General features: G+C 43.4%; 1 protein-coding gene and 1 long non-coding RNA gene across 5 annotated transcripts; both read right to left on the reverse strand.

Annotated features, from left to right (window-relative positions):
* Nucleotides 1-1620: 1620 nt before the first annotated feature.
* On the reverse strand, nt 1621-3042 carry LOC123728764 (uncharacterized). Its single transcript, XR_006760539.1, has 2 exons — nt 1821-3042; nt 1621-1762 (listed from the first exon to the last, which is right to left on the reverse strand). It is a non-coding gene; the product is annotated as an uncharacterized lncRNA (long non-coding RNA).
* Nucleotides 3043-3418: 376 nt separating this feature from the next.
* Nucleotides 3419-9156, reverse strand: LOC106578142 (prospero homeobox protein 1). 4 transcript variants are annotated; one of them, XM_014156766.2, is made up of 5 exons: nt 8877-9156; nt 4900-6690; nt 4706-4813; nt 4175-4387; nt 3419-3797 (listed from the first exon to the last, which is right to left on the reverse strand). In XM_014156766.2, exons 2-5 carry the CDS (start codon nt 5206-5208, stop codon nt 3624-3626), a joined length of 804 nt encoding a protein of 267 aa, XP_014012241.2. In that variant the 5' UTR covers nt 5209-6690; nt 8877-9156; the 3' UTR covers nt 3419-3623. The 4 variants fall into 4 exon arrangements, with proteins under 4 accessions (XP_014012241.2, XP_045557569.1, XP_014012242.2 ...); XM_045701613.1 differs by lacking the exons at nt 3419-3797; nt 4175-4387; nt 4706-4813 and having other exon boundaries at nt 4906-6690; XM_014156767.2 differs by lacking the exons at nt 3419-3797; nt 4175-4387; nt 4706-4813 and having other exon boundaries at nt 4906-6690; nt 8863-9128.
* Between the last annotated feature and the right edge of the window lie 4259 nt (nt 9157-13415).

Raw genomic sequence — 13415 nt, forward strand, 5'->3', positions numbered from 1 at the left:
GAGAGAAGAGTAATGGAGAGAGAAAAGTAATGGAGAGAGAAGGGTAATGGAGAGAGAAGGGTAATGGAGAGAGAAGAGTAATGGAGAGAGAAAAGTAATGGAGAGAGAAGGGTAATGGAGAGAGAAGAGTAACAGAGAGAGAGAAGAGTAATGGAGAGAGAAGAGTAATGGGGAGAGAGAAGAGTAATGGAGAGAGAGAAGAGTAATGGAGAGAGAAGAGTAATGGAGAGACAAGAGTAATGGAGAGAGAGGAGTAATGGAGAGAGAGGAGTAATGGAGAGAGAAGGGTAATGGAGAGAGAAGGGTAATGGAGAGAGAAGAGTAATGGAGAGAGAAGAGTAATGGAGAGAGAAGGGTAATGGAGAGAGAAGAGTAATGGAAAGAGAAGAGTAACGGAGAGAGAGAAGAGTAATAGAGAGAGAGAAGAGTAATGGAGAGAGAAGAGTAACGGAGAGAGAGAAGAGTAATGGAAAGAGAAGAGTAATGGAGAGAGGAGTAATGGAGAGAGGAGTAATGGAGAGAGAAGAGTAATGGAGAGAGAGAAGAGTAATGGAGAGAGAAGGGTAATGGAGAGAGAAGAGTAACAGAGAGAGAGAAGAGTAATGGAGAGAGAAGGGTAATGGAGAGAGAAGAGTAATGGAGAGAGAAGGGTAATGGAGAGAGAAGAGTAATGGAGAGAGAAAAGTAATGGAGAGAGAAGGGTAATGGAGAGAGAAGAGTAACAGAGAGAGAGAAGAGTAATGGAGAGAGAAGGGTAATGGAGAGAGAAGAGTAACAGAGAGAGAGAAGAGTAATGGAGAGAGAGGAGTAATGGAGAGAGAAGGGTAATGGAGAGAGAAGGGTAATGGAGAGAGAAGAGTAATGGAGAGAGAAGAGTAATGGAGAGAGAAGAGTAACGGAGAGAGAGGAGTAATGGAGAGAGAAGGGTAATGGAGAGAGAAGAGTAATGGAGAGAGAAGGGTAATGGAGAGAGAAGAGTAATGGAGAGAGAGGAGTAATGGAGAGAGAAGGGTAATGGAGAGAGAAGGGTAATGGAGAGAGAAGGGTAATGGAGAGATGAGTAATGGAGAGAGAAGGGTAATGGAGAGAGAAGGGTAATGGAGAGAGGGAAGGGTAATGGAGAGAGAAGGGTAATGGAGAGAGGGAAGGGTAATGGAGAGAGAAGGGTAATGGAGAGAGAAGAGTAACAGAGAGAGAGAAGGGTAATGGAGAGAGAAGAGTAACAGAGTGAGAGAAGGGTAACAGAGAGAGAGAAGAGTAATGGAGAGAGAGAAGGGTAATGGAGAGAGAAGGGTAATGGAGAGAGGGAAGGGTAATGGAGAGAGAAGGGTAATGAGAGAGAAGAGTAACAGAGAGAGAGAAGGGTAATGGAGAGAGAAGAGTAACAGAGAGAGAGAAGGGTAACAGAGAGAGAGAAGAGTAATGGAGAGAGAGAAGGGTAATGGAGAGAGAAGGGTAATGGAGAGAGAAGGGTAATGGAGAGAGAAGGGTAATGGAGAGAGGGAAGGGTAATGGAGAGAGAAGGGTAATGGAGAGAGGGAAGGGTAATGGAGAGAGAAGGCTATGGTAGGTTTGTGTGTTAACCTTCCTGTCATGAGAGAAAAACAGTCACCCTCCATGTTCCCTCTTCAATACTCCATTTTATTTCTCAGTGTTTTCACCACTTCCTTCATTTATTACACTGATTTTATGTCATAACATCAAAAACCTGTGTATCTGTCATAACATCAAAAACCTGTGTATCTGTCATAACATCAAAAACCTGTGTGTCTGTCATAACATCAAAAGCATGTGTGTGTATCTGTCATAACATCAAAAACCTGTGTATCTGTCATAACATCAAAAGCATGTGTGTGTGTGTGTCATAACATCAAAAAAGTTGAGGCACAGATCTTGTCATATATTAGAAACCATGGAAATACAATTAATATAATGACTATTCTAGATTCCAGTAATAACATTTATATGTTAAAAAAACGCAGGAATGCGCATCACAGATTTGACATGTTCACATGAACTTCAAAAGATCAAGATCATATATATATATTTTTTAAATGTTTTTAACAACAACAAAACAACAGTATAGTAAACAAGTAAACAAACAAAAGTGTAACATTCCATTTTGCAGTGAAGACTACACCGCCGCATTGCAGAACTTTATCGCTGTGGAGCAAGTCTTTCACTAACATAATATATGAGCCAAGCCACAAGAAAGACAAGAGGCCTGTGTCCCAAATGCCTATGGGCCCTCTTGTCAAAAGTAGTGGACTAATTAGCTATTTGGAATTCCACCAGTTTCAGGGCAGAACAGAGTACACGGAGAAAACTCTGTGCACTAATAGCATAGTTATATTACAGTATGGTAATAGTATAGTAATAGTGTAGTACAGTAATAGTGTAGTACAGTAGAGTAATAGTATAGTACAGTAACAATATAGTACAGTATAGTTATAGTACAGTAATAGTATAGTACAATACAGCAATAGTATAGTAATAGTACAGTACAATATAGTAATAGTACAATACAATATAGTAATAGTACAGTATAGTAATAGTATAGTACAGTAATAGTACAGTACAATACCGTAAAAGTAAAGTAATAGTACAGTACAATAATAGTATAGTAATAGTACAGTACAATACAGTAATAGTAATAGTACAATACAGTAATAGTACAGTACAGTATAGTAATAGTGTAGTACAGTAATAGTATAGTAGTAATAGTACAGTACAGTAATAGTACAGTATAGTAATAGTATAATTACAGTATAATAATTGTTTACTACAGTTATAGTATACAAATATCATATAATAGTATAGTAATATCGTATAATACAGTATAATAGTATAGTAATATCATATAATAGTATAGTACAGTATAATAGTATAGTAATATTGTATAATAGTATAGTACAGTATAATAGTATAGTACAGTATAATAGTATAGTCATATCGTATAATAGTATAGTACAGTATAGTAATACTGTATAATAGTATAGTACAATATTATAGTACAGTATAGTAATATTGTATAATAGTACAGTACAGTAATACTGTATAATAGTATAGTACAATAGTATAGTACAGTATAGTAATATTGTATAATAGTATAGTACTATCGAATAATAGTATAGTAATATCATATAATAGTACAGTATAATAGTATAGTAATACTGTAGTAATACTGTATAATAGTATAATAGTATAGTAATATCATATAATAGTACAGTATAATAGTATATTAATATCATTTAATAGTACAGTATAATAATATAGTAATATCATATAATAGTACAGTATAATAGTATAGTAATACTGTATAATAGTATAATACAATAATAGTATAGTAATATCATATAATAGTACAGTATAATAGTATAGTAATACTGTAGTAATACTGTATAATAGTATAATACAATAATAGTATAGTAATATCATATAATAGTACAGTATAATAGTATAGTAATACTGTAGTAATACTGTATAATAGTATAATACAATAATAGTATAGTAATTCCATTAGACCTTCCTTGCTCCCTCCATTATAGGTCACATGTTCTATACGTTTAATAATTGCAACATTTCATTGTTGTTCATCAGGTCACGGTGTGTTTGACCTCTCCTCAGCCAATAGGGCAGCCAGGCAGTCTAAAACTATCTGGTACAGGACTATCTAGTTTACAGATCATCTTATAAATTGATTTCTTCCAGCAGGGGTCACTGTCACGTCCTGTCTGTATGGCTGTGAAGAACTCCCTCAGGGCTAACTCTGCAATCTCTACAAACCTGTCAGGAACCTAGAAAGAGAAAAAGAGAAAAAGAGAGAAAGAGAGAGAGAGAGAGAGAGAGAGAGACAGACAGACAGACAGACAGACAGACAGACAGACAGACAGACAGACAGACAGACAGACAGACAGACAGACAGACAGACAGACAGACAGACAGAGACAGACAGACAGACAGAGACAGACAGAGACAGACAGAGACAGTTAGTCTGTATTGCTGTGAAGAAGCCTGCTGTTCGGTTTGAAGAAGCAGAAGGTCATTAAGTTAAATAAAGGTTAAATAAAAATACATTAATAAAAGTGTATTAATGCGTGTCTGTGTGTACAAACAAGAGTCCAGACCACTCCTTCCTCACCCTTCCTTCCCTCCCTCCCTCTCTCAAACCTACCTGATAGTCGTTGCTCTTGTTATAGTGCATGTTCAGTATGCGATAGAGCTCCGTGTCTCTCCCCAGGCGTAGGGGGGGCTCTCTGCTATCTCTCCCCAGGCAGGGTGCACCGTCGCGGGCAGCCTGTCTGGCGAAGCGCTCCATCTGGATGTAGAAGAACTCTCGGAAGTTACTGAACCACTTGATCAGCTGGGAGGTCACGCAGCGGTTGAACTGCAGAAAGAGAGAGATGTGTTTTATCTAGTTCACTTGCTTTGGCAATTTAAACAACGAGAGAGAGAGAGAACTGGCTGTTAAATAATAATTACTACTGTATTAACTAGCTTATAAATTGCGATAGAGAGATAATTCCCAAATGTCCAGTGATATCTTCAATAGAGTTCATCAGTGTTGTTGTAGTTAATAAATAGTTTCACTAGAGGGCGCACTAATACCTGGACATCAGAGAAATATGTCTAGTGTTAGACCTGTGTCTTCTGTGTGTGTGTGTGTGTGTGTGTGTGTGTGTGTGTGTGTGTGTGTGTGTAATACCTTGACATCAGGGAAGTAAGTCTTGAGCGTGTTAGAGCTGGGGTATCTAGCGTAGAAGAACATCAGTTTGGCTTTCTTCAGATGACAGGGAGACAAACCCTCCTGAGAGTAACCATGGTTAAGGAGTAGTACAGACACACACACACACACAATCTCGCTCTTTCGCGCTCCCCTTTCCAAAAAAAAAAGGATATTGAACCCGGTCCGAGAAACATCCCCGAATCTATTCCTCCATCCCCTCCTCCTCCTCTCATCCCTCCATCCCCTCCTCCTCTCATCCCTCCATCCCTCTCCCTCTCTCTGTCATGAAGGTGCTGCATCCCTCCATCGAGCCGATCCAGCCCACCCATCAGAGCGAGGGAGAGAGGAGGGAAGGAGGGATGAGAGGAGGAGGTGTGCTGGGATGGGAAAGGGTTCCCCTCCATGTAGGCATCAGAGTTCATAACGTCCCCCTTGTGGAGAGGAGGAAGGTGAGAGAGAGAACGAGTGAAGAGCTGTTGCATGGTGTAGTGGAGGAGGGGGAGGGGGAGCGGGCAGGAGGAGGGTGGGAGGAAGGGGGAGGAGTCCTTATGACGAGAGACAGGGGGAGGAAGGCTGGGTGGGGGTGAGGTTGACGGAGAGGGGGGAGGGGGTGAGAAGGGAGGAGAGGGTTGTGAGTGCGGTTGTTAGCGTGGTTGTTAGGGGGCAGAAGTGTGTTTCGGCGGTTGTCAGGGCGACGCGTAACCAACGGCAGCGCTTCCGATTGTTCTCGGAAGGCGTGGGGGGGGGGGGGGTCTCCGTTTGGGCGGAGGGGTTGCTGGTCATGTGTCGCACCAACTCGCCCCCTCCTCTCCTCCCTCTCTCTAAGGGTTGCCCACACTCCTCCACTGCCTCCTCCCTCGTTCCCTCTCTCTCCGGACGACAAGATGGAGGGATGGATAGAGGGAGGGAGAGGGTCGTTTTGGGTGTATAGACGGAGGACCCTATCGATGACTCGAGCTACAGCGCTCCCTAGTTCCTGTTTCAAAGCTTGGGCAAACTTCTGACTCCCTCCTCCTCCCCCAAAACCCTCCCACTCCCCCCCTCACCACCCCACACCCCATCCACACTGCCGCCCTCTCCAGGACCCCCTCCAACAACACCCCCCCTCCTCCGTTCACGTTCCTCTTATCTTCACTCATTCGTTTCTCGTGATCCCTCGCTTTTCGGTCTCGTTTAGCGACGCTGTAGAAAGGGGGAGAAGGAGGGATGAAAGAAAGAGAAAGATCGTCAATTTCTCCCCCCTCTTCCTCTTCAGTGATCCCTTCTGCTGTCTCATCCTCCTCTTCGTCCATCCCTCCATCACCATCCTCCTCTCTTCCGCTCCTCCTCCTCTCCTCCTGAGCAGGTCTCTCTCCGAATGCTTTCCAGACTTTCTCCTGCAAGGTCTTCAGTCTTCCTCTCGCCTCTTCCAACTGTTCCTTCAGCTCCTCTCTCTCCTTTCTCCTCTCCTCCCTCCCTCTCTCCCTGTTCCCCCTCTCCACACTCCTCCTCCCTCTCTCCTCTTCTTCCTCTAAGCCTATCTCTCCATCTCCTTTAACTAGACTCTCCAGTCTTAATCTCTTCACTCTCATCATGTCATAACTCCAGTCCGCCACAAGGGCGGCGCCACTGAGCCTCTTCCCCCCTACCCCCACCCCTACCAATCCTCCACCCATCCCCCCCTCCTCCTCCTCCTCTTCTTCTCTCTCCATCTCTCCTTCTTCCTCCTCTTCCCTGTTATATCTTTGTGGGTGTAATTGCCCCCCGGACCTCATGGGAACTCCACCAGGCTGCAGCAGGTGGTGGATGAGGGGGTAGGGGGGTCGTGAGGAGGGGTTGGGTGCACCGTGCCCCCCTCCTGAGGGTGTGGGGTGGTCAGAGGGGTTGGGATACGGGTCAAAAGGAGAGATCAAGGAGGACTGATGACCAAACAGATCAGAGGGGGAATCCATAGCTCTTTCTTTTCTCCTCCTCAATGACTGTTTCTAGAGAGAGAGAGAGAGAGACAGAGACAGAGACAGAGACAGAGACAGAGACAGAGACAGAGAGAGAGAGAGAGAGAGAGAGAGATTAAACTGGTTAGAGATCAACATATATTTGACGCCTTTTTTCACAAATGTGAACGTTGCTCAAATGGAACATTCAGGTGTGACAAACTGAACGTTCCAGAGAAATTCCCACTAAACCCATAAACTGAAATACTCACTAAACCCATAAACTGAAATACTCACTAAACCCATAAACTGAAATACTCACTAAACCCATAAACTGAAATACTCACTAAACCCATAAACTGAACGTTCCAGAGAAATACTCACTAAACCCATAAACTGAAATACTCACTAAACCCATAAACTGAACGTTCCAGAGAAATACTCACTAAACCCATAAACTGAACGTTCCAGAGAAATACTCACTAAACCCATAAACTGAAATACTCACTAAACCCATAAACTGAACGTTCCAGAGAAATACTCACTAAACCCATAAACTGAAATACTCACTAAAACCCATAAACTGAAATACTCACTAAACCCATAAACTGAAATACTCACTAAACCCATAAACTGAACGTTCCAGAGAAATACTCACTAAACCCATAAACTGAAATACTCACTAAACCCATAAACTGAACGTTCCAGAGAAATACTCACTAAACCCATAAACTGAACGTTCCAGAGAAATACTCACTAAACCCATAAACTGAACGTTCCAGAGAAATACTCACTAAACCCATAAACTCACTTTAGTGGAGTATGGCAGATTCTCTCTCTCTGTCTGTAGCCTCCTCTTTTCCTCTTTCCCTCTCTTCCTCCCCCTTTCCTCACTGTTATGTTATGTTCAGCTCATAGACAGCTGTAAACTCTGTTTATTCAGATTGTGTACCCTCTCTCCTGCTCACCCCACACACCCACACACACAGAGAGAAACAGGTAGCAGTGTGAAAGCAGTGGTCCTACTTGACAGTGATAACACAGAGATACTTCACACACACACACACACACACACACACACACTGAGCGACACTTCACACACACAGAGGTACTTCACAGTACTTCATATATAGGCTAACATACTGGACAGAGGGACAGACAGACAAAAAAAAAAAATGTCATTTTAAATAGGATTTGTGTCTAGCTATAATCCATAAATTAATTCAACTAAATGTGTGGCTTTTTAACCCTACGGAGAATAGGCCACATCAGTCACCATGGTCACCACGGTAGGGGGTTATTATAATTCCGTTGCAACATGAACTATATAATCCAACAACCTAAAAATAGATAAATATCAATTATTCAAATTCCATCTCTGTTAATACAGCGCAGATGGTGGTGGCCAGCTAACCGGGCAGGCAGTCTATGCAATGCGCTTAACGCTTGGAATTATCTAGATACATTCAAATCTATAACCTTTAGATTATCCATCTATGAAAAACGGGATCAGGAATTCAGGATATTACCGACAAAAACCAAATGACAGACTAGACTGACAACGACACAAATCATTTGGAGAGATGTAGCCTAATGAGAGAGAGATAATTTTTGTTTTTTAATTCTGTTTGTTATAAATGACTATAAAAGTAGGCCTAAGCGTTGTTTGTTAGATTAAAAGGTCTCGCTGGTCTTTGAGGCTTCCGCGCCGCGGCTTGGAACATCTGTCCACCGTGAGAGAACAACTCCGGTTCCGCTCTGTCCTGACTGACGCATGACCGACTGGGCACAGACGTTTAGTTTGATTTACATTTGTTGAGTTGTAAACTAACGGGAATTCAACGTCAAATCAACAAATGTCATCATGTCATTGGATTTCGGTTAAAAGTTGAGTAGAAAACAAATACGAAATGCCCTAATGTTGATGACTTTTCACAAATCCAAATCAGTTTTCCACGTTGATTTAACTTCATCACGTAGATATTTTGAGTTGAACTGAAGTGGAAATAACGTTAATCCGACCCGTTTTTGCACAGTGTGGAGCGACGGGCTGCGGGCACCCATTAATTGTCTGTGCACGTATGTCGCAGTTGATAATAGGTTAGGCTACATAAACATGGACGGACGGACGGACACACACACACACACACACACACACACACTGGTAGTGCAGTCACAGCAACGGACACACGGACAGTGTGACAAACCAAACATATAATTTACTTTTGACAACTCACTCGACTGGATAACTCCCTGCACGGAAACAGGCCGTTCTCTCTCTTTTTCTCTCTCTCCGAGAGACTGTTAGAACCGGTTGGTTCTGTTTAGAGTTGTGAGACGGTCCTCTTCCCGTTTTATCGGTCTGCTCTGGTCAGCGCGAGCATCGACTCCGTAGGAAAGCCCTGCGCGCGGTGTTTCCTGTTATTGCTGCTCTTCGTTGCCTATACCCCTCAATCTCTCTCTCTCTCCCTCCCTCCCTCCCTCTCTCTCTCTCTCTCTCTCTTCCGAACATATCTCTCTGTGCCATCCTCGCGCGCTGTCCTATCGCGGTGTCCGGGTAGGCGTTGAGAGGTGTGCGAGGGCGGGCTCGCGAGGTTGGCATGACCCCCCCCCCCATCTATGGTTGGCATGACCCCCCCCCCCATCTCTTTCTTTCTCTCTCCCTCACTTTTTCGCTTCTATCCATTGTGTTGCAGCCCATCCTATAGGTGAGTGAAAGGTCTATAGGATGAAATAACGACATGCCAAAAACTGAAGTGCACTCTGGGAAGCTGTTCTATTGTAGGATTGGTGATATTGCCAAGACTAGTTCATCCTACACCTATAGCTATTTAGGTGGGCAACTGAACTTCATACTCTGGGGCAGATTCCTGTCTCCCGTCCTATCACAGAGCAGAGTTCACTCATTGGCCAGGTCTCTCATTGGCTCTTTACAACGACCTTTATAAACCGTTGGTCAGACGCTCACCTGACAGGCGGTCTGCTGCACACTAACCTTAGGCCCTTGTCAAAGTGTCCACCGAAACCGGTAGACTGAATTGAAGTAGTCAAATATTAACTTTTGGAATTTTGTTATCTACAGAATAAACACATTGATTTATTTGTAGACAGACATTTATTCACATGGCAGGGGCCTTGACAGCAAACATGACGGACATGGACGATGTGTTGCTTTTAGGGGCAATGTGGTTGACAAGTGTATAGGCAACATTATCTCACCTGTTCATCTAATGTAGTCTGTAGCCCCTTGGGAATTAGATGGTAACTATGTTTCGGAGATGCTATTATTAAAGGCTTAAACAAGTATCCAGGTAAATTCTAACGATAGCCAACCAATGGAAACAGAAGACTACTCATCACGATGTGATGCAGCCACACGCACGCATACGCACGCACGCACGAATACACACACACCTCTCTCTCTCGATTCCCCCACCACTTAATAGCCATTCTCTCTCTCTCCATCCCTCTGTTTTTATCCCTCCACATACCCTAAGCACCCCCCTCTAACCTCCCTCTCCTCTTCAATATTAACCCCCCCCCAGAAGCACTAAAATCAAAAGGTCGTGGTTGTTATGGTAACGATGGCGGTAACAAAAGCGAGAGAGAGGGATGGAGAGAGAGATAGAGAGGAACGTTTATCTGGATAAACAACAGCATATGCAGAGAAATTACAATGGAGAGAGAGAGAAAAAGAGAGTTTTCCTGTGTGTGTGGACAGAGTAATTTATAGGTTATGCATTAAAATGGTATCTATGTATAATACATACTGTTCATACACAGTGAAGTATTCACTCAGAAAACACTACTGACCAGAGCATAGAGTTTAACTGACCATAAACCCACATAGCTAACTTCGTAAAATTATATTTTGGCACAGAGAAGAGAAGAGGATGGTGTGTGTGTATCTGTGTGTGTATATATGTGGGTGTATATATACAGTGCATTTGGAAAGTATTCAGACCCCTTGACTTTTTCCACATTTTGTTACGTTACAGCTTTATTCTAAAATGGATGAAACATGTTTTTTTTCCTCAGCAATCTACACACAATACCACATAATGACAAAGTGAAAACAGGTTTTTAGAATTTTATAAAAAATAAAAATGTATTAAAAATAAAAACAAATACTTTATTTACAAAATTGAGCTCAGGTGCATCCTGTTTTCATTGACAATCCTTGAGATGTTTCTACAACTTGAATGGAATCCACCTGTGGTAAATTCAATTGATTGGACATGATTTGGAAAGGCACACACCTGTCTTTATAAAAAGGTCCCACAGTTGACAGTGCATGTCAGAGCAAAAAACAGGATTGTGTCGAGGCACAGATCTGGGGAAGGATACCAAAACATGTCTGCAGCATTGAAGGTCCCCAAGAACACAGTGGCCTCCATCATTCTTAAATGGAAGAAGTTTGGCACCACCAAGACTCTTCCTAGAGCTGGTCGCCCGGCCAAACTGAGCAATGGGGCGTGAAGAGCCTTGGTCAGGGAGGTGACCAAGAACTCGATGGTCAGTCTGACAGAGCTCCAGAGTTCCTCTGTGGAGATGAGAGAACCTTCCAGAAGGACAACCATCTCTGCTGCACTCCACCAATCAGGCCTTTATCGTAGAATGGCCAGACGGAAGCCTGTCCTCAATAAAAGACACATGACAGCCCACTTGGACTTTGCCAAAAGAAACCTAAAGACTCTCAAACCATGGGAAACAAGATTACCTGGTCTGACGAAACCAAGATTGAACTCTTTGGCCTGCATGCCAAGCGTCACGTCTGGAGGAAACCTGGCACCATTCCTACGGTGAAGCATGGTGGTGGCAGCATCATGCTGTGGGGATGTTTTTCAGCAGCAGGGACTGGGAGACTAGTCAGGATCGAGGCAAAGATGAACGGAGCAAACTACAGAGAGATGCTTGATGAAAACCTGCTCCAGAGCTCCTCAGGACCTCAGACTGGGGCGAAGGTTCACCTTCCAACAGGACAATGACCCTAAGCACACAGCCAAGACAACGCAGGAGTGGCTTCGGGACAAGTCTCTGAATGTCCTTGAGTGGCCCAGCCAGAGCCCGGACTTGAACCCGATCGAACATCTCTAGAGAGACCTGAAAATAGCTGTGCAGCAACGTTCCCCATCCAACCTGACAAAGCTTGAGGATCTGCAGAGAACAATGGGAGAAACTCTCCAAATACAGGTGTGCCAAGCTTGTAGCGTCATACCCAAGAAGAATCAAGGCTGTAATCGCTGCCAAATGTGCTTCAACAAAGTACTGTGTAAAGGGTCTGAATACTTATGTAAATGTGATATTTCAGTCTTACTCTGCGGTCCAACTCATCCCAAACCATCTCAATTGGGTTGAGGTCGGGTGATTGTGGAGGCCAGGTCATCTGATGCAGCACTTCATCACTCTCCTTCTTGGTAAAATAGCCCTTACAAAGCCTGGAGGTGTGTTGGGTCATTGTCCTGTTGAAAAACAAATGATGCTCCCACTAAGCGCAAACCAGATGGGATGGCATATCGTTGCAGAATGATGGGGTAGCCATGCTGGTTAAGTGTGCCTTGAATTCTAAATAAATCACTGACAGTGTCATCAGCAAAGCACCCCCACACCATCACACCTCCTCCTCCATGCTTCATGGTGGGAACCACACACGCAGAGATCCATTCACCTACTCTGCGTCTCACAAAGACACGAAGGTTGGAACCAAAAATCTCAAATTTGGACTCATCAGACCATAGGACAGATTTCCACCGGTCTAATGTACATTGCTAATTTTTCTTGGCCCAAGCAAGTCTCTTCTTCTTATTGGTGTCCTTTAGTAGTGGTTTCTTTGCAGCAATTTGACCATGAAGGCCTGATTCACACAGTCTCCTCTGAACAGATGATGTTGAGATGTGTCTGTTACTAGAACTCTGTGAAGCTTTTATTTGGGCTGCAATTTTTGAGGCTGGTAACTCTAATGAACTTATCATCTGCAGCAGAGGTAACTCTGGATTTTCCTTTCCTGTGGTGGTCCACATGAGAGCCAGTTTCATCATAGCGCTTGATGGTTTTTGCAACGGCATTTGAAGAAACTTAGAAAGTTCTTGAAGTGTTCCAGATTGACTGACCTTCATGTCTTAAAGTAATGATGGACTGTTGTTTCTCTTTGCTTATTTGAGCTGTTATTGCCATAATATGGACTAGGTCTTTTACCAAATAAACTCAGCAAAAAAAGAAACGTCCTCTCACTGTCAACTGCGTTTATTTTCAGCAAACTTAACATGTGTAAATATTTGTATGAACATAACAAGATTTGACAACTGAGACATAAACTGAACAAGTTCCACAGACATGTGACTGACAGAAATGGAATAATGTGTCCCTGAACAAAGGGGGGGTCAAAATCAAAAGTAACAGTCAGTATCTGTTGTGGCCACCAGCTGCATTAAGTACTGCAGTGAATCACCTCCTCATGGACTGCACCAGATTTGCCAGTTCTTGCTGTGAGATGTTACCCCACTCTTCCACCAAGGCACCTGCAAGTTCCCAGACATTTCTGGGGGGAATGGCCCTAGCCCTCATCCTCCGATCCAACAGGTCCCAGACATGCTCAAAGGGATTGAGATCCGGGCTCTTCGCTGGCCATGGCAGAACACTAACATTCATGTCTTGCAGGAAATCACGCACAGAACGAGCAGTATGGCTGGTGGCATTGTCATGCTGGAGGGTCATGTCAGGATGAGCCTGCAGGAAGGGTACCACATGAGGGAGGAGGATGTCTTCCCTTTAACGCA

Source organism: Salmo salar, chromosome ssa18, assembly GCF_905237065.1.
Source record: "Salmo salar chromosome ssa18, Ssal_v3.1, whole genome shotgun sequence".
In the NCBI taxonomy this organism is placed as follows: domain Eukaryota; kingdom Metazoa; phylum Chordata; class Actinopteri; order Salmoniformes; family Salmonidae; genus Salmo; species Salmo salar.